Genomic DNA, 19,924 nt, shown 5'->3' with positions numbered 1-19,924 from the left:
TCCCTTTTTTAGTCAGTCGTTTTTTCAGTTTACCTTTGGTAATCTGAGGAGTTCGCCATTTGTTGGCTTGGTTGCGTCGCGATTTACAGGAGGCTGACTGGTGCCCAAATGTAAGTCTTTCTCCAACTCAAGATTCTACAGTTGTTAGGCTGAGCCATGACCTAAACGATGGGGGTTTGGTGGCGGGGAGTCAGTGGTGGTGGTAGACGTATGAAAGGCTTCATGTGGAAAGGGGCGCTTGGATGGCAGTTTAATGGTGGACCCGTTGCATAATGGCTGTACCTAGGAAAGCCCTGTATCAGTAGCAGCAGATGGGTTTCATGTTGGATGGGTTGGGTGTAATGCAGATGGGTTCAATTTTTCTATTCCCCTTTTCCATTGATTCGTTTTTTAAGTAAATAAAAACTCAATACTTTAAAAACAATACCTTTACACTGATGCAAAGGTGTGCACATTCCTTTACACTGATGAAAAGACAAAGACAGGTTTGGCCAAATCAGGTTGATGTAAGTGACAACAGCTTACTGTACAATCTACAATGATGATATGTGGGGGATACAACTTAACAAGGTGGTCTTATGGGGCTATTGCTGACCTTCATTAGCAGATTGGGTAAGTGAGTAAGTCAATATTGTACAGGATGGGACAACTGTTGCAAGGTAGCAGCAGATAATGGAATAGATCGGTTTAGGTTTGCACGTGCTTCAGTGAGGTCAAGCAAGGTCTTGGAGCACTGAGGAACAGTGCTTTGATCTGGTGGCATGGCAAATACAAGGGTAGATTTAATGTTATTCCTCAAAGCATTTAACATCTCTATGTATAAGAACAGCGCCCGTACTCACCACTTCTCCCTCAGTCACTGGAGGCAACCCGCTTTCCTCTGTTACATCAGCTTCCTCAGTGGCCTGAGAAAAGGGTAGGAGAGGGATACATTTAGGAGACTATGTAAGAAGCTCTATGGCCTGCTGCGTTGTGTTTATACAAAATTAGATTTTTTTTGTATTCACATTTTGCAGGAAACTCTCTCCATAATAACCCATGATCTAGCACAGTGGTCTGCCAGTTGACCTCAAGATGCTTTTTGGCTACAACTTCAATGACCCCTCACAGTTCTCGGTCGTGTTTTAGGGCTGATGGGAGTTGTAGTTCAAAACACCAGGAGATCCAACATTTGCAGACCACTGGGCTAGTTGAACATGGCATTTTAGCAGATATCAAATAAGAATGAAATCAGATCTTTTATTTAACCTCATTAAGGTTTTAGTGCATTTAGTTCATGGTGTGCTACATTTGAAGGGTGCTCCTTCTCAGTTAGGATTTCTAAGTGCTAGAAAATAAATACCTTTCTATGAACAAGTACTGTTTAAGATGTCCCATTTATGCCATCTTATTGTACTCAAAGGCCCAAAAAGGCAGGAATCATGTTTTAAGACAAGTGAAAATAAACATATATTTTTCGCTTATGGCAAGTAAGCTTACCGGCACCCTTGTTTCCAGACCAGCAGGGTCAGAATAAGGCCCATTGGTGTTCATTGCGGGTCTGGCGTTAGCCAGGTGGCTGCTACTGGCGGATTACCGCCGGACCCATAAATATTTACTGTAGCCTGACTTCCCGGTGCCACTGAGAGATTACAACCCTGGCAGCCCGGAACATCAGTAGCTGATAAAATGTTGTTCCCCATTCGCCTAGAGTCCCATAGGACTGTATGGGAATGGGGACACAGAAGTACTGGCACTGTGGTTAACAGTGCCGGTGCTTCCGTGACGGGTCTGCCTACCGGCAACTTGTCGGGCACGGCCACTCCGGCAGGCAGAATTGTAATATTCCGGTCCGGAAACAACAGTGCCGGTAAGCTTACTGGCACCCTTGTTTCCCGACCAGCAGGGTCAGAACGAAGCCCATTGTCTTTTTATTATTTGTTCTCAGATGATCCATAAAATATTCAATCACCAAAGACTAGCCACCAAGATTCCAGCAATGTCACTTGAAGAGATGAAACCCAGCCTCCCTAAATGACAAAATTCCCTCTTTCCTTTCTTTCCTCGAAGTTCTCCTTTTTCTCTGCCCCCGTATTTCAACCCCTTTTCCTTCCTCTGCCCACATGTACTTTTTTCTTTATCTTACTTCAACCTCTGTATCATCTATTTCCATAGCACGTGCTTCTTTCAGCAACTTTTGAACTCTTCTTCCCTCAATGCTGACTTTCAAATGAAAGTCCATTTGGTAACAACCTCTTTAGGTCTGTGGAACTCTTAGATGCACTTCTCCTGTTCCCCTTGTACTCTCCAAGCATATGAACCATTGTGCTCTCTCTTTGCGCAGAAGCACTTTGCTATTTTGAAGGTTCACTTCCCTCAGAAATGTTTTTATTCATCCCCAACATGCCATGGAATCTTCCATTACGACGTCTGTAATTTGTCCTTGTTAGCAATAAGAATTATATTTGTAGGCTTTGCAAGTGTTTAACATAAATTCTTTTTTGAAACAGTTAACTGTGAACATGTTTTAGATAGCTTCAGCCTGCAAACACACAGAATACAGAATGCCCTTGCTAGGTCACAGCTGTTGGGTCTATGGTTCAGAGCACGTACAAATAATGTTAAAATAGCTAGGAGTCGCTGTAGCGGGAAATGTGAGACCCAGGCTGTAGTTCAATTTTAGCAACGGCAATAGCTGTTGTAAAGTAGTCTATGTTGTAACTATATATATATATATATATATATATATATATATATATATATATGGGAGACGAGAGAGAGAACTCAGATGGTGTCTTTACACCGCACTGAGTAAAGCTGCAGCTGTTAATAAACTACTCTCGCTCTCTGAGCATTTTGAAACTAACACTCTGTCCCGATGCTTCATTATTTGCCAGACTCAAAAGAAAATAGAGCTATTATTGTTTTTATATATTACAATTTGGCACCAACAGATGAGACCTCATTGCAGAAAGATCCAGTTGGACTAAGCTGCCACGGTCAGATAGCAGGCAAAGGCGAGTGTCGTGGGTGGAGCGCACTGCTGTTATCAGGACAAGAAGCTTTCCTAGCAGCCACACTTTCTCTCACCAGCCGATCTGTTTGACACGTGATCTCTGCAACTGTGGTCCCCTGTCTGTGTTTAAAGAGGATTAACATTCCTGGTGACGCACTGGGACAGAAGACTGCAAAAAAGGGCTGAGACTGTTCCACAATAAGACTGTATGATCTGATATTTTAAGAATGAAATGTATTTCCTATAGGAAGCATAATGCTAAATGATCTATAGAGAAATACACTTGGATATGTAGTGATGTCTTTCCTGTGAAAGCATACTGTTAATGAACCATAGGGAAGCACACTTGGACATGTAGTGCTGTGTTCCCTGTGAACGCATATTGTTAATGAGCCATAGGGAAACACAAATGAATATGTAATGTAATGTTTCTATAGGAAGCATATTGATAATTAATTATAAGAGATATACACTTGGTGTATATAAATTAGAAACTATGGCATGGATGAGATATGATTGGTTATTTATAATGTCCTTAATACCCAGAGGATACTAAGCGCGGACCAGGGGATCAAACCTGTGTTGCTCCATGTCGTCTTGCTCCCAAAGCGAGCATGTTGCCCCTGAGCTATCCTCCCGAGACAATGAATCATGAAATGAGCTTGTAGATTGCATTGATTGTGGACACATTGCATGTATGTGAGACATTATCAATGCAACGTTGTGAACACAAAGTAAGTAGACAAAGTAACAAGATAAAGTAAGTAGAGAAGAACAAATGGGATTAAAATGTTGTAAGAGGCCACAGGAGTTAACATGTGCCTATACCACCGGATGCAACGCCAGGCTGGGAATTAATGATTAGGAAAAGGCTGGGGCGGAGTGATGTTTCTGAAAAAATGGCATAGATACACTGCCGGCAACCCTGATCGGCAATTCCCATTGCATGGATCTGTTTGACCTGGGGGAAAAACAGGATATTTAAAGGAAGTACTAGCTGCCAAGGGTGATCAAATCATTAGACCCCTGCAATGGGAAATGTAAAAGCAATGGGAAGATGTTTCAAGTAAAAATAAATACATAAAACCATGAGAGAAGCACAGATTAAGAAACATAAACCACACACTTAAAAAAAAAAGAAAAAGTGCGTGCATATGATCAGAAAGAGATGGAAAAAGATTGGGATGAGTGAGATCATGAAGATACAATGAGGATAAAGGGTGTGTATGTAGCCAAGGCTTACCCCTCAGCCTCAGCACTTAAATCAAAAGTGACTTTAGAGGATGAGACAGATCCATAGAATGTTTAATAGTTAAAAGACCTCTCCCAACCCCCTATCAAGTACCTAGTGACAAGGTGGTCTGTTCGCCAACCCACAACACTGAAACTGCAGAAACAGTAGTAGGAGCACAGATTAAAAATGGGGTCGAGGGAGTGGAGCAAGCTAAAGTATTTGCTCCAGGAACGAGATACGCTTGCATTTGTAATAGTACAGAGGCTATGGAAACAAATGTGGGAATTTCATAAAAGGATAAACGCTAGAGATGAAGTAGATCCCCTGCTAGATGATTACGAGGACATAGACAAAGCAGTCCAGGAATATAAACTTCATGCAAAGTTCTGTCCTTCAATAGTGTCAACATTTTTGGGTCATAAATGCCCCATCAAAGTCTATGGTAACTCGAGTGTTCCCAATGAGAGAAGTGCCTGGGTTTGACACTGATAATCCAATACACCAGGTTCATGTCCCTTGGAACCGTATTGAATTACCATCCTTTTCTAAAGATTATCCAGATATTAGACAAAATCCAGAACAGTGGTACACCCAGACAGACCGGGTGCTTAAAACAGGTCCCCTCACATTGGGAGATATAGATCAGTTGTTTTCATGCATTCTACCAGAAGATATATGGCACCAATGCAGAATGCAGGACAGTTCAAATCCTGTCATAAAGTGGGAAGAGATGATATAGGCAGTAGCAAAAAGGTGGAAGATCAGGGAATTGGTAAAAGAAATACTAGCTCTTCCAGCACTATTGATAACACATATCCAGCAAGTGGTTCCCCGCAAGAAAATTATTTGGGATAAACTGACTGCTTGCAGGCAGGAAGAAGGGGAGTCAGTTGAAAAACATTTTGCACGAAAAGAAGAAACATTTACTTCATTTAGCGGAATGGACATGGCTATGCCAGAGGGACAGAAAGACTTTTGTTCACATTTTGTAGAAGGATTGTTGCCTTATTTAAAACATGATATAAAAACCTATGAGTTCATGGCCAACTCAAGCTGCTGCCCAGATTTTAACTATGGCTAGATATTATGCAAATCACCATGCTAAAGATAAAGGAGAGAAAGACACAAACATGAAGGAATTAAAAGAAAGGGCGCTAATGCAACAGGCTTTTCCAGAAAGTGGCAGAGGTAATATGCGCATAGCAAGGGGAAAAATAATGTTTAGAGGAGGAAGAAGTGGTATTGCCCTGTAAAATATGGGAGCAGGTATGATAGGCACTGGGTGTCATTTTTGTAAGGTAGAAGATCACTGGATAAGGGAGTGTCCATTGCGTCGGAGAGGGTGCAGACGTTCTTATGGACGAGGAATGACAAGGGGAAACTTTTTAAGAACTGGGGCTGGGAACAGCATAGTAGAAAATACTGGGACATTAGAAGAGAATAATGAGCAGCAGCATAATTATGTTGACCCTAGGCAAGGTCGGCAGTATTCCACTAGGGATTACTATGAAGATGATTACAGTACCATGAATTACACAGCATAGAGCTACTCTGGAGAGGGAAGAGGTGCATACGTATTCCTGTAGATTCAAAAGGGCTATTTGTAAAGGTTACAGTGCAAGGCAAACAGGCAACATTCCTCCTTGATAAAGGTGGGTCTAATACATAATTTTCCCAGAATTGGTGCCCCATATTCCCCTCTCCTGGAAAGTAAAGTTATCAGTGGGATTCCCTTATAGTCTGCTCCAAAGTCCAATATATTACCCTGCTTAGTTTAGCAGAGGTCCTATATCTTGCATGGCACAGCTTGTTGTCACTGATAAATGTGCTTTAAATTTGTTGGGAATGGATTTGTTAAAACATTTGCATACTAACATTTATTGTTTGGTCTGATGGAGTATACCTAACATGTAATGTTGAGTCCTTTTCAAACTGGTTTTGTCACCATTTTCTTTGTGAATGAAAAGCATGGCTCTGCGTTATCTGTACAACAACAAGGGGGTAAAAACAGACCGTGTGAATATTTTTCTTCCACATTGGACCCAGTGGCAAAATCACTTCCAAATTGGTTAAGGGGTATGGCGGCTAGAAGCCATTTCTATGAAACAAGTCAATGCCATTACATTGGGACACCAAATTACATTAAAGCTGATTCATGGAATATCTGTGCGCCATTCATGCCGAAAATCCCTGTTTGAGGTATGGGGATTTTTGGGCAGAATGGCTCGCAAATCTGCATTTTATACGCAAATAATTCCATGAATCAGGGGCATTGTCTGTGCCACATGCAATTGATATTTTATTGATTAGAACTGAAACAGAGCACCTGACAAATGCCAGGTTGACTAGATATGAACTGACCTTATTGGCCCCAAATATTGTCATTCAATGATGTAACACTTTAAATCCTGCCACATTGCTACCCCTTCCATCGGATGAATCAAAAGTAATGCATGATTGTATATTAATTGCAGATGAGGAAACGAAGGGACGGGTAGATTTGATGGATACTCCAATTGATTATCCTGATGGTACATTGTTTGTAGAGGGGTCATGTTTTAAATTACCAAATGGTACTACCACGGCAGCATGTGCTATTACAACATTGAAAACCATTATTCAGGCTTGTAGAATATCTCAGCATTCTGCCCACACAGCTGAAAGTATTCCCCTTACTAGAGCTTGCGAGTTAAGCTCCGGTCTCTTAGTCAGCATCTTTACTGACAGTCAGTATGCATTTGGAGTGGCTCACAACTTTGGCCGCTTATGGGCTGAGAGAGGATTTTTTACTTCAAATGGGACAAAGATACAACATGGTACCTTAATTTCAAATGTATTGTATGCAATGACCCTGCCAAAAAAATGAGCGGTCATTAAATGTAACGCCCATAAGGCCATTGTAAATGATAAAGGGAGAGGTAATGCTTTTGCTGACCAAATTGCAAAGGCAACTGCACAGTCCCATGTATCACCCGTCTATATTACACACATGATGCAGACAGAGACAGGTGTATTTGATAATACCCTTGAGACAGTGTGAAAAAACCAGGCTGAAGCCACTGAGCAAGAGCAACAGGATTGGAAACTGCATGGGACATGTATAGATGGGGGTTGGGTGGATTCACGGAATGAACATAGATGGAAGCTACCAAATAAATATAAACCCCTAATGTGTCTCATGCACATGGTCCATCTCATATAGGAGCAGATGGTAGGTTTAGTATAAAACCACAGTATGGAGTAACACTAAATTAAGTCAAGCAGCAATTGCGTGTTGTAGAAACTGTCATGTTTGTGCTGTTCATAATATTATAAGGGGGAAGGTGCACTAAAAGGACATTTTAGACCTCCAGAGTTCCCATTTGAAGCCCTGCAAATTGGTTTTATTGAATTGCCTCAATGTCAAGGAAAGAAATATGCATGAGTAGTAAGTAGTATGTATGTTCAGCAAACAGGTAGAAACATTCCCATTAAAAGATAATACTGCTTTGAGGACTGCAAAGGTGTTAGTTAAGGAATAGGTACTCCAATTTCGGTTGCCACACACAGTTTGGAGTGATAACTGTGTTCATTTTGTCAATACCACTATGGAGTTGGTATGTAAACATTAGGCATCAGGCACAAATCTGCACCAGTACCGCCCTAGGATGGGTAGATGTACTTCTGCTAGCATTGTTCTCAATGAGAACTATTGTGCATTCAGTTGTTGGATTAACTCCTTTCATCTGGCTAAGAAGGCTTAAGCATCAGAAAGAATGCAATATTTGGAAAGCTCTGGTCTTCGCATCTCAAACTAATGACTTAATCAATTTCTGGCATATTATTGGCGACGGGACCTTGAAGAATAAGGATAACAGCTTCACAAATGGTGTACCTGAATTGGTATGGTAGGAACGCATCAGAAAGGCCCTGGGGGCTAATACAGGGATGGAAAGGATCACCACAGACCTTCACTCCATCTGGTCCTATTGCCTTAATCCAGGAGAACTCGCCGGTGTGATTAAAGCTACCAAGAGCTTAAGGGCAGTAGACCCAGATGGCATATGTAGCTCTCTCATTAAGGCTGCGGTTGACCCATGGAAAATGGTACTACATATTTTGTTCACTTCCATCGGAGCTACGCAGAAGATTCCACCATCCTGGCATGATAGAATAATAGTCCCGGTCTATAAAAAGGGACCCTTAGTCAACTCTGAGAATTATCGGATCTTGGCCTTGCTGGGTGCACATGCAAATATTTTTGCAAGAATTCTCCTGCTGGAACTCGAAACATGGGCTACGGCATGTAACATCATACCCTTGAATCAGACTGGTTTCCGGAAGGGCCACAACAACACCATTAACATCTTGGCGCTGAACACTAGCATCCAGCAGGCCTGGACAATAAGACAAACAAAGGTCTATGCTATAGATCTAAGTGCAGCATTTGACACCGTTGACCGGAATCACCTCTGGCATAAGCTCACAGGATGGGGTATTCCATCTGGCCTCCTTGCTATGATCATTTCTCTTCATGGCAACACGAGAGTTAAGGTCAGGCTGAGCCAACACGGAAATACCACTGAGTGGTTTTCTACATCTAGAGGACTTAAACAGGATTGCAATTTGGCTCCCATACTTGTTAACCTCTATCTCGGTGATATATATAAGGCCCTCCATAATCCTGTATCAATCGCACCAAAACTTGGCACTGTAGCGCTCAAATGGCTAGGCTACGCTGATGATATTGTCATCCTCGATTTAACTCCTCGAGGCTTGCAGGCCACCCTGGACATCCTCAAGGCCAGTACTGACCTCAACTCACTAAAAATGAATACAACAAAGACCAAGATCATGATCTTCTGTCCACCCAGAAGAAGTCTGAAGAAGGTTAAATGGGAGATGGACGGCCAAACAATAGAAGTGGTGAAAACATATACATATCTGGGTCTTGCGGTTGACAATAAATTGCAAGGCACAGCACACCTTGACCAAGTTTGCAATAAAACTGCATATTTAATTTCCATTATCAATTCATTTGCCAAAAGCGGAGGAGACTATTCGATCGACACACTGCTCAAAATGTATCAGGCAAAAGTGTCTTCCGTTATTCTCTATGGAGTTGAAATTTGGGCTATTCAAAATCTGGAAATGGTCAGCAAATTGGAGTGTATCCTGCTTAAGAGACTGCTCAGTCTACCAAAATGACCTTCAGTTGATATGATCTACCTGGAGTTGAACGTGCTACCTATAGCAGAAAGAATGCAGCTTAGTAGCATGACCACTGCCTGGAAATTGGTCAATGCGCCAGCTCAGACATCAATGCACGTATGACACACAGTAATGATGACGAGTGCCACGAATACGCCTCAGAGTCATCTTGCAAACATGTAGACACACCTGAACCAGGGGACACTGCAAGGTCCTTCTGCCTCCACAGTGACGCTGGCTACCTACAAGCTACATCTTAAGGCATCAATAAAGGATAGTGCATATGAGAAATCTATGGCAAAACATAAAAAAATCAGGCCCTGGAATTTCTCCAATATATCCAGCGTTTCGCTTTATCACTGCCATATGCACAGCAATTTATGAGCAACTCCCTGGTTTGGGATTATGTCAAAATAAAATTCAACACTGTGAAAACCAGGGAAATTGTGGGTGCTTGGGAGGGTGTTCCAGGACAAAACAGGGAATGTCGTCTGTGTGGGGGAGCATTTATAGAAACAGTGAAACACGTACTCTTTCAGTGTGAGGCTCTGGAGTTATTAAGAGCTTCAACAAAATTGGCTATGAATAGGCAAAGGGACCACACATCCAGTGTAGGTGTGGTATCTGTACCTGAGTGGAACGAGTGAATCATGTATCATTTACTTTACCCGATTATGGAGGAAGATTGTTATGATATTGGACATTTGATGCTAAAACATATTCTACCTGGAGAAACAGTAATGTGGTTGATCAGTTTTAGTCTGAAGTAGGTGACTAACTTTTGTTCTTTCTTTGACACTTCATTTTAAATGCTTTTTAAAAAATCTTTCTTTCTCACTTTCTCTTTTGTGAAAAGTTTTGTTTACTCGAAACTATACCACAATAAACAAATAAAAAAAACAATTAACTCCTTACGAAGTAGTCATGGGCGGGCCAGCTAATATGCAGAGTGTGCCAAATCCAAAGCGTTTAAGTACTATACTTTACCCTTTGTTGATAGATTACTGTAAGAAGGAGCTGACTAAAACATGATCTGTTCTTCGCAAACAGGTCACTGACAAATTACCAAAACCATTGGAGGGGCCAGGACACAGTATTCAACCAATTGACTGGGTTTTCGTGACGAACTTCCAGTGAAAATCCGGGTTGCAACCCAGATGGAATGACCAAGGGCAGGTGCTTCTGACCACTGAAGTGCAGTGGCCATAAAAGCTGGATCCACACCTTGTGCACTATTACCTGCCCTTGTGGATAGTACAGTACCCGGTAAATAGACCCAAAAGCCCCCTCTGAGTGGTGGGACTATTAACCTGTGTAAAAACAGTGTGCCTGCCGACATTAGTCGACCAACAGAAGAACGAAGATACAACTTGAGACCCAGGAAGCTGTACGCGGAACGACAAACTGTGAAAAACATATTTTGTTCCTGAAGAATAGCGGCCAGGTGACAAGCCCATTATCTTTTGCGCTATCTAAGGGGTGAGATAGAGAATTGAAAAAAAAGACAGTCCATATAATTGCAGTATTATTGCATCCAATTCCTTTGCCTTACCTATTAAGTGGTTGAAGAAATACAAAATGCCACGTCAACAGAACACCGTTATATCCCTCCATAACAGTTAATCCAATGAGAAAACAAATAAGTGGTATACGACCAACACTTTTATTTATGCTATGCTGATTTTTATTACACTATGTGTTATTGGGTGGCGGGGATTGGTAGAATATATTGTGTATCCAGCTGTCTCCAATACCTCTATTGTCGTGCCTATTTTATCCACAGTGCGAAAATATTACAAGGAGAAATTTATGGAGAAAAATACTTTTGTTTCACTGCTACATGACACACATGAAATCATCAACAGAAGCAACTGTTATATCTGTCTGAATTACCCAGCCTATGCTGGTAAAGGTCTACCATTACAGCTGCTCCTGCTACCATTCTCCCCCTCATTTTATGCGCTGCATTTAGCTATGGCTAGGAGAGGACCTCCTTTTGCTAGCATATACGCAAAAATAGGTGGCAGCAACCATAAATTGTCAGAAATCCCATATCAGTATCTTAATGAGAATCTTCTTTAAAAGGAGAGTTGTGAGGGTGTCGCTATGCCTAATGGAGTTTTCCCATTTATGGACCGATTTCCAAGGGAATGGCAGAAATGGTCTTTTCTTATGAATGTGCTATCATACAGCAATCATGCCTCTCCCCTGCCTTCCATGCACCTACTCTCCATACAGGAAACAATACTGTCTTAGGCAGTGTGTGTGTATCTCCAGCGATGGAACAAGGGATGTGGGGTTTACCATGAACTGTAACTATACATTGCACCTGCCGGCTAAAGTGTTCAACGGCACTCTCTATATAGGGGAATCAGTGCATTCTATTTGCGCTACTAATGCGTATTCTTGGTTACATTCTAACTGGGCAGAGCGATGTCATATGGGGTTTGTGCGGTCTGCTATGACAGTGAAAGATAGCCATTGGTCTTCTCTCTCCTACGGCAAAAGCGTTATGTAGTACAGGATGATACTGGATCACAGGTAATGCGAGATATCCTTAAAGCAATCGTTCCATGGTATGGCCCATCTGTTATTTCCGGAGATGTATGTGGATTGGCACGACTGTACGCCTTGTAGCATTACAGAACAGGGCAGCAGTGGATATGATTTTGGCAGAGAAAGTAGGTCTTTGGCAGAATTTTGAAAAAAAATGCTGTTCATTTACACCTGACTCTTCCGCCTCAGTGTGGCATGCCATTAATAATCTCTAGGGCATTACAGGTCAGGCACATTTCCCCACTTATTTGCCAGACTCAAAAGAAAATAGAGCTATTATTATAATTTTTATATTTTATATCCTCCCTATTTCTGCTCAGCTTTAATTGTCACTTAAATTTGGCAAACCATGTTATGTTTATGCACCTACTGCCATGTTATTATTTGTATGGCCTATCTAAACCTAACTCAACTACACCCTTCCACTAATTTTAATGTTATGCTAATGTTAATGCATCTACAGTGCCGAATCTGTATTTAACCCAAAATTCTCCAACATGTGGCCTGGCATCCAAGTCTATTTGAAGGGATAGGCAAACTGACAGATACTCAAGTATCATTTCACAAAGATCTGTTAGACCGATTGCTTAACATTAGCAAAGAGTTCCAATTAATTTACAAGCTGGAATTGATCAATAAATAGCCAATCTGCCCAGTCAAGACCTTACCTAAGCTGCAGGGGGCTCGACCAGGCCCAAACTACTGCAAGACTCCCTTTTTCTGGCTATGAGTATGAATGTTCTGTATCGGATACATTTCTGCTGGCATATCAAATGATATTATGATCTAAATCATGACCTGGCTTGTGATGCGCTAAGATAGTCATGAGACCCTCCAGACTGACATTGATGGTGAGTTCTGTGCAGAGTGTGATGCATCAAAGTATGCAATTTGCTCAGTTTCTATTATGTTGCTTTTTTGGATTGGAAAACTTGCACACAGCTAGCAAACCATTTAAACTTCTGTTGAGTTTTGTAAGCTCGCTCAGCAGGGTGCCTATAGTTGCAAAATCCTTTAAGCATGTAGAAGAGTAGCTCGCCTTGCCCATAAACGTTCTCAAATCACCAGCATTTGACATCACAGGAGCTATAATAATTGCCTGGATCTTGTCAAGGTTGTAGTGTATATTCAAGCTAGAGAAAATGTGTCCATACAAATGTATTCCTTATTTAATTTTTAATTAATTTCATTTGTGTCTATTGAGTGCAAATCCATCATGCTGGATAGCCTTGTATACGTAATCTAAAGAAAGCATGTTGATCTTACATTGAACCAAAAGCCAGGATGTTGTCACTGTAATTGAAAAATATGTTGTTATTCCATATTACCTTCAGATTTCTTCCTGGAATAATTCAGCAATTGATGATATTCCAGAGCTGAGTCTTTTTGTTGTTATAGAGACCCAGGTATGTTGATATGATGGTGTTGTATTATTACTCTGGATCAAGTCCCAGTTGGTACTACCTTTTTTTAAGGGTCCAATTTGGATAAGAATTGAGAACAATTTAAATAGCTTATCACATCATCAATGTGGGGACTAGCATGTTGCTCTCGAGATATGGTTGTGCTTGCTAGCCACATATCTACATGTGTGCCCATTTGATCATTGGAGTTCAGTTTCAGCACTACTACAATGGGTCAAAGGGGTGAGCATTGCCACATGTTCCTAGACGGGAAATCACTCTTAATGGTCATTGATCAAGAAATACAATCCTGCAGTTTCCATCTCTCGACATCTCCCTCATTCACAGAAGAATGCTTTGATTTCTTAAACTTTTACCAGGATTAGTGAGTGTATCCCATATTGAAATTGCAATTGATCCAACTTTCATGGAAGTTCATAAACTAATGATCTCAAGTAGAGGGAGACACAAGTAATATAGGAGAGCATGAAGCAAAAGAAGACATGTGTAATTGGTTTGCAGAGCGCTTTATGCCAAAGTGCTGTACAACTAGGAGAAAACAGTAAAATAGAAATGAAGAGTAACCGTTTTGCACAGTGAGTTTTCATTAGACTGGAGAAGATAGCAAGAATGACTTTTGCCAAGATAGAAACAGTTGTAATGAGGTGGAAGAACAAATGGATAGCGGCAAAGCATTCCAACATCTGGGGTAAAGAGAATGAATTAAAGTGAGACTGGGAACAAGACAACTAGGACAGTGAGAAGAAATTGAGATTGGGAGCGTAAGAGTTGGGGAGTGGAAGAGAGAGAAGAATGTTAGGGAAGTGCAAGATCATGAAACCATTTAAAGACGCTAGTAAGAAAGTCAAAGACAAGGTGGGACTCGGAGAGCCAGGATAGCAAGTGAACAGAAGCAGAAATAGAGGCATGTGGAGAAATTGAGACATGGAAGAAATCTCTGAATCCTTTGAATGCATTATCTTCCTTGATGTTGTATTGTTATTTATTTTAGGAAGTAGACTAAAGATTGCACAACAGCTCAGAAAGTATGGATGGGTTACTCTACATGCAAGCCTACAGAAGATATACACAGTGGAAAGATATACACAGTGGAAAGCTAACATTTTCCTCCCCAGCATGGAGTCCTCCACCAATCGCATTTTGTTATACTAGAATACCAAGTAGCAAACAAGGAGGAGACTGTGAAATCACCCCTTATTTTGTGTTTTATGACAATTAGGACACCTTAAGAATGAAAAAGGCATAAAAGAACTTATAGGTAATATGCACCAATGTTTATGCAGGCCCTTTGCAAATGATAGTGAAAATAATATTGTACATAGTGTCAGAAACTACATAAATATACCTGTCGTTTGAACAGCTAACAATCCAAGGCAAACCATATGTGCCTGAAACATTCCTAATGACTTTGACAAGGCTGCAAAACATCTATTGAGATGCATATTCATTCACGTGCATTCTGAGCTATTGCCTTTGATAACTTTTTTCTTTTCAAGCACAGTGAAAACACATAGGGCCTCATTACAACTCTGTCGGTAGCCGTGCTGGTAAAACCAGCGGGCTGCCGGCGGAGTTGTGCATTTTTCCGGTGCCTGGCTTCACAGAAACACTGGGGCATTACAGCCCCAGCAGTCCGTGAAGTCAGGCGCTGGAAAAATGTAAATGCCCATTCCCATTGAGTCCCATAAAATGTGTTCACTGCAAATAAAATGGGTTGGTGGTGACAAAGCCAGAAAGGTGTTTTTCTTTTAAACTACATGTATTTTATGCGGATGGCATAAGGGATAGCAAAACTATGAAAAACATTCCATTCTGTCTTGTATTTGAATAGAACTCCTTTGGTCAAAGCAATGCTTAGTGTTCTGGCAAAATGAGCATGCATACTGTATTAACAGTTATTATGAAAGCACAAAAAGGAGAACGGAAAAAGTGACAATTCAAAACTAGCATGACTATTTGTTAAAAATTAGAATATTTTGTTGTTTTCAAAACAGTTAAAACCTATTTTTGTTTATCACGCTCAGCAATAACAATATGAGAGAATACCGCACTGTATTTGTTTTGCCCATGTTGATCACAATAAAAAATATTTCATTAAAAAATAAATTAGATGCTATCTTCAAAAGGCTTCATTACATACTGCAAAAGGAATACATTTGAATTCTTAAACATAGAGTAGCTTTGTAAATTGTAAAATGGTCAGTTTAAATAATTCTTACTTTAAACACAAAAAATGAGAAATTTGCTGAATTGAAATGCGATGTCATGCAAAGAGAAAATGCTCACTCATGAACTATCAGTCATAAGAAGCAGATGCTAATAGGCTGCATTTATAATTAAGGGTTGTGCATCGTACGTATAACACATCACTCCACTGGCCGCAGGCACAGCGAACCACACACATCAGTATAGAGCAAGGACTACGACAATAGTCTGGCTATGCTGTTCACATAAATTCTCTGCCTACCTACACCCGACTATGCCTCAACACCTCTTTTTATGTTTATGTTTATATTTATAGATGCATAATGCGCATCCCGGTGCCAGAGGGCTTAAGGGCGCAGACAGAAAAACATACTCAACACAAAACATAATCTAAGTTTAACCCGTGGAACTAAGCAGTATCACAGGTGGGTTCTAGAAAAATGGGCAACATAACTATTAGAAACATAACTATTAGATTAGTAGTGTCTTCAATTTCTTCTTAAAAGCTTCTGTACAATCAATGCTTCTAATATCAGGGGGAAAGGCATTCCATGCTGCTGGGTCTGCGGCAGTGAAGGCTCCATTGCGGGTTTCGGCCAGCTTACAATGAGGAATGATCAGTATATTTGAACTGAGGGATCTCATGTGTTGTTTCTTTTACTAAGCAAAACAAAGAGGACTGTTTCAGGGGTATCGAACTGTGTGTTGCCCAAACTCGTAGTCACACTAAAGAAACACAGTTCTTTCGACTGGGACGGATTTCAAAGAGTCAGTTGCTCTCACTGCGCTTGCAAATCGTCTCTGGTGCACTGTGTAGTGCTAAAAAACACGTGCTAGACCATCTTGGTCGGTGCATGTGTTGACTGCCGTGCAGATGAAGGGTATATCTAGTTTTAATTGGTCTTCTCTGTATTGGCAGGTGCAGGTTTAAAAACAAGAAAGAGCTTTCTTCAATGGGTTTCTCTCTGGAGATTGTTCACCTAAAAGATGAAAGGGACCCCTAGGTATGTGGTCTGGGGGTCCTTTATCGGAACGAGTTGGACCTGTGCAGCTGGTGTTGTGCACTAGGTCTAGTCGTTCTGTAGCCGACCGGTTTCTGTGGAGCACTGCGGGTGTGCCACATTCATCAGGGCTAGGAAAGGTGCAGCTACGTGTGTGCCCACTGTGATTTGTATACAGCAGCATGGTCTGCAACACTTGTTTCAACACTACGCGCGTGGCCCGCAGGACCACCCGAGACTCTTGCTCCAGGTTCCGGGCTGCCTCAACTCCCCCCCCCGTGGAGATCATTTACACCACACGGAGAGGGGAGAGATCTACAAGTATTGCAGACCACGCTGCTGTATACGAATCACAGTGGGCACACACGTAGCTGCCCCCTTCCTAGCCCTGATGAATGTGGCACACCCGCAGTGCTCCACAGAAACCGGTCGGCTACAGAACGACTAGACCTAGTGCACAGCACCAGTTGCACAGGTCCAACTCGTTCCGATAAAGGACCCCCAGACCACATACCTAGGGGTCCCTTTCATCTTTTAGGTGAACAATCTCCAGAGAGAAACCCATTGAAGAAAGCTCTTTCTTGTTTTTAAACCTGCACCTGCCAATACAGAGAAGACCAATTAAAACTAGATATACCCTTCATCTGCACGGCAGTCAACACATGCACCGACCAAGATGGTCTAGCACGTGTTTTTTAGCACTACACAGTGCACCAGAGACGATTTGCAAGCGCAGTGAGAGCAACTGACTCTTTGATATCCGTTGTTTCTTTTACTTACATTAGATATAGAGGCATCTGACCTTTGAGGCACTTATGAGTGAAAAGAATCAGCCTGAAGCGTACTTGTGCCTGCACTGGTAACCAATGTAGACTTCTTCTGGCATCCGAGACTTGATCCCTACACCTGAGTTCGTTCACCGCTCTCACTGCTCCACTCTGAATCACCTGGAGCCAGTGGAGATCCTTTTGTGCAATGCCCATGAACAGGCAAAAGCCATAATCCAATTTAGAACCAATGATGGCTCTCGCAAGAATCTCTGCATTCTTCTCAGAGATGAATGAGCAAAGGTGACTGAGCAGTTTGATGAAATACGACTATGATGAAACTAAAATATTAACCTGGGCTTTCATGGACAAGTTCTTGTCCAAGTAGACACCTAGTGTCTTCACTTTCGTCATGACCTCGATCGTGCAATTGTCTAGACTAAAGTATTTGTATGCTGAATCAAGTTTGGCCAATCTTGAATTAGTCCTGACTAACATAAGCTCCATTTTTGAACTGTTCAAAACCATGCCATTCACAACCATCCAAGTTTGAATGGCTTGATAGACCCTGTTGATGTTACGTTTTTCTTCTTTGTGTGAACCTGTAATGGGGATGACACACTGTGTGTCATCTGCATAGTTTACAAAGACGATCCCCTCTTGTTCCAGCATATAGAAGAACAGAATCATAAAGATGTTATAAAAACAAGGGGCTACGCACGCTCCCTGTGGGACACCAAATAGCAGAGGAATGGGTTTAGCTTCAGCTGTCTCACTTGCTATCCTTGTCTGTCTGCCCGACAGGAAAGAATTAATCCATTCAGCGGCTTGAGTTGAAAAATTGATGTACTGCTTTAACCTGGTGGACAGGATGGCATGGTCCACCAGGTCAAACGCAGCTGAAAGATCCAGTATCATTGATAATGTTATTTGGCCATCATCCATTATTTGGAGAAATTCCAATTCTGGAAAGCAGAATGCGGCCAGTTCTACGATACATTTGGGCATGCTGAACACATAGCGAGTCACTATGACTATCACCAACCCTATCCTTCTCCGCACCCATTCACATGCCTGAACTACATGTGTAGCTTTATTACCGGAGCCTGGCCCGCCCTGTTAAGCCTTTTTTGTCCACATGCACACAAGCATCATAATTGTGCTCGTGGACCTCCAACACTCTAGACTTCCATGGATTATGTGCAACAAAAGTTGTAATGGCTCCGTTGGATGTATTCAACGGTTTCCATTGCATTAAGTAATATAATGACTTAGTAAATTTGCGACAATTAATAATTATTGAAAAGTGTAGCATCTTCTGTTTGTGAAAAGCAAGTAAACATTAACTGGATGTTCGTGTGCAAGCTTCTTCCACCTTTTCGTAAAAGTCAAGACAAGGGGGAGTAGCATATGGGATTGAAATGTTGATGTCAGCTTGATGGGCATGTGTTATGATTTACTGCTGCCAGGGCACTTGAACTTGGGCGATTGATCAACGGATTAGATTAGCAGAAGAGCACGGCTTCATTTCTACATGCCAGAAATTTGAAGGTAGGATGCAGTGGAAAAGACATTGTAATTGATCGATATATGCTCAAAAATACATGCCCTATTCATTGGACCATTACAATTCCTGAGAGAACTTCTCCTTCAACACTAGAAATTGCTGCCTTGCCCCTTCCTGTTTAAAGTTGAATAGCACTAAAACAGGAAGGTTTCAAAAACATAAATGCATGTTTAGCACCATGTTTGTTTCGGAAGGATTGCTCAGGGGCAACGTGCTCACCTTGGAAGCAAGGCGACACGGAGCAACACAGGTTCGATCCCCGGGTCCGCGCTTAGAAACCTCTGGGTATTTAGCGCGTTATAAATAGCCTATCATATCATACCACTATTTTAGTGACATTTCTGCAAAGTTTACTCAACTGTGGGATTCAGAGGGCCAAGTCAGGTCTGAATGTGTGAGTTGAGACCAGAGATATCATAAATATTGTTCTTCTCTTTGGCTATCAAGTACAGTTTCATTTCTGGAAGCTTTCATTTGGGTAAGTGGGCTTTAGCTAAAGGTTGAAGTGCCGATCCGGGGGGAACAGCCCATAGGTTAAGCGAGTGCCAGGGGGATAGGTAGACAAAGCCAGCAGAAAGAAGAGAGTGCATGGGAAGCAGGTCAACATGCCGTGCAAGGAACAGGCTGGAGGGGTTCATGGGGTGAAGGCCCAGCCAGGCTAGTGCAGGGGGGGACCCCAGAAGGGCAATTGCAGGTTGGGGGGGTCAGGGGAGACCAAGTGCCTGGGTAGACTGGTCGAGGAGGGGCTGGTGCCCTGTAAGAATATGAAGGAACCAGCCAGCCAGTCAAGAGGCAGAGGGGGACATTAGCAGAGGAGGGGGAGAGGGAAGGAGGAAGAGAAAAGGAGGGTCTTGAGAAGCTTCCGTAACTTAAGGAGATCAGGCTCATGTCTGAGATGGGCAGGGAGGCCATTCCAGAGGGAGGCATCTGGGGAGGAGAGAGATCTACCCCCACTCTCTGCTTGGAAAAGTGTATGATCTGCAGA

General features: G+C 41.9%; 1 protein-coding gene across 4 annotated transcripts in view; it reads right to left on the bottom strand.

Moving 5' to 3' along the window:
* TEX55 (testis expressed 55) overlaps positions 1 to 19,924 on the bottom strand; it is a 543,889-nt gene that overhangs the window by 469,996 nt on the left and 53,969 nt on the right. For all 4 annotated transcript variants that reach the window (XM_069635919.1, XM_069635920.1, XM_069635922.1 and 1 more), the window contains exon 3: positions 843 to 905. In XM_069635919.1, coding sequence (XP_069492020.1) covers positions 843 to 905 — 63 coding nt within the window. The remainder of the gene's footprint in view (positions 1 to 842; positions 906 to 19,924) is intronic.

The sequence above is a fragment of the Ambystoma mexicanum genome, chromosome 7p, assembly GCF_040938575.1.
Source record: "Ambystoma mexicanum isolate Mex_15411 chromosome 7p, UKY_AmexF1_1, whole genome shotgun sequence".
Lineage (NCBI taxonomy): Eukaryota > Metazoa > Chordata > Amphibia > Caudata > Ambystomatidae > Ambystoma > Ambystoma mexicanum.
This window is presented reverse-complemented; position numbering and strand designations above follow the sequence as displayed.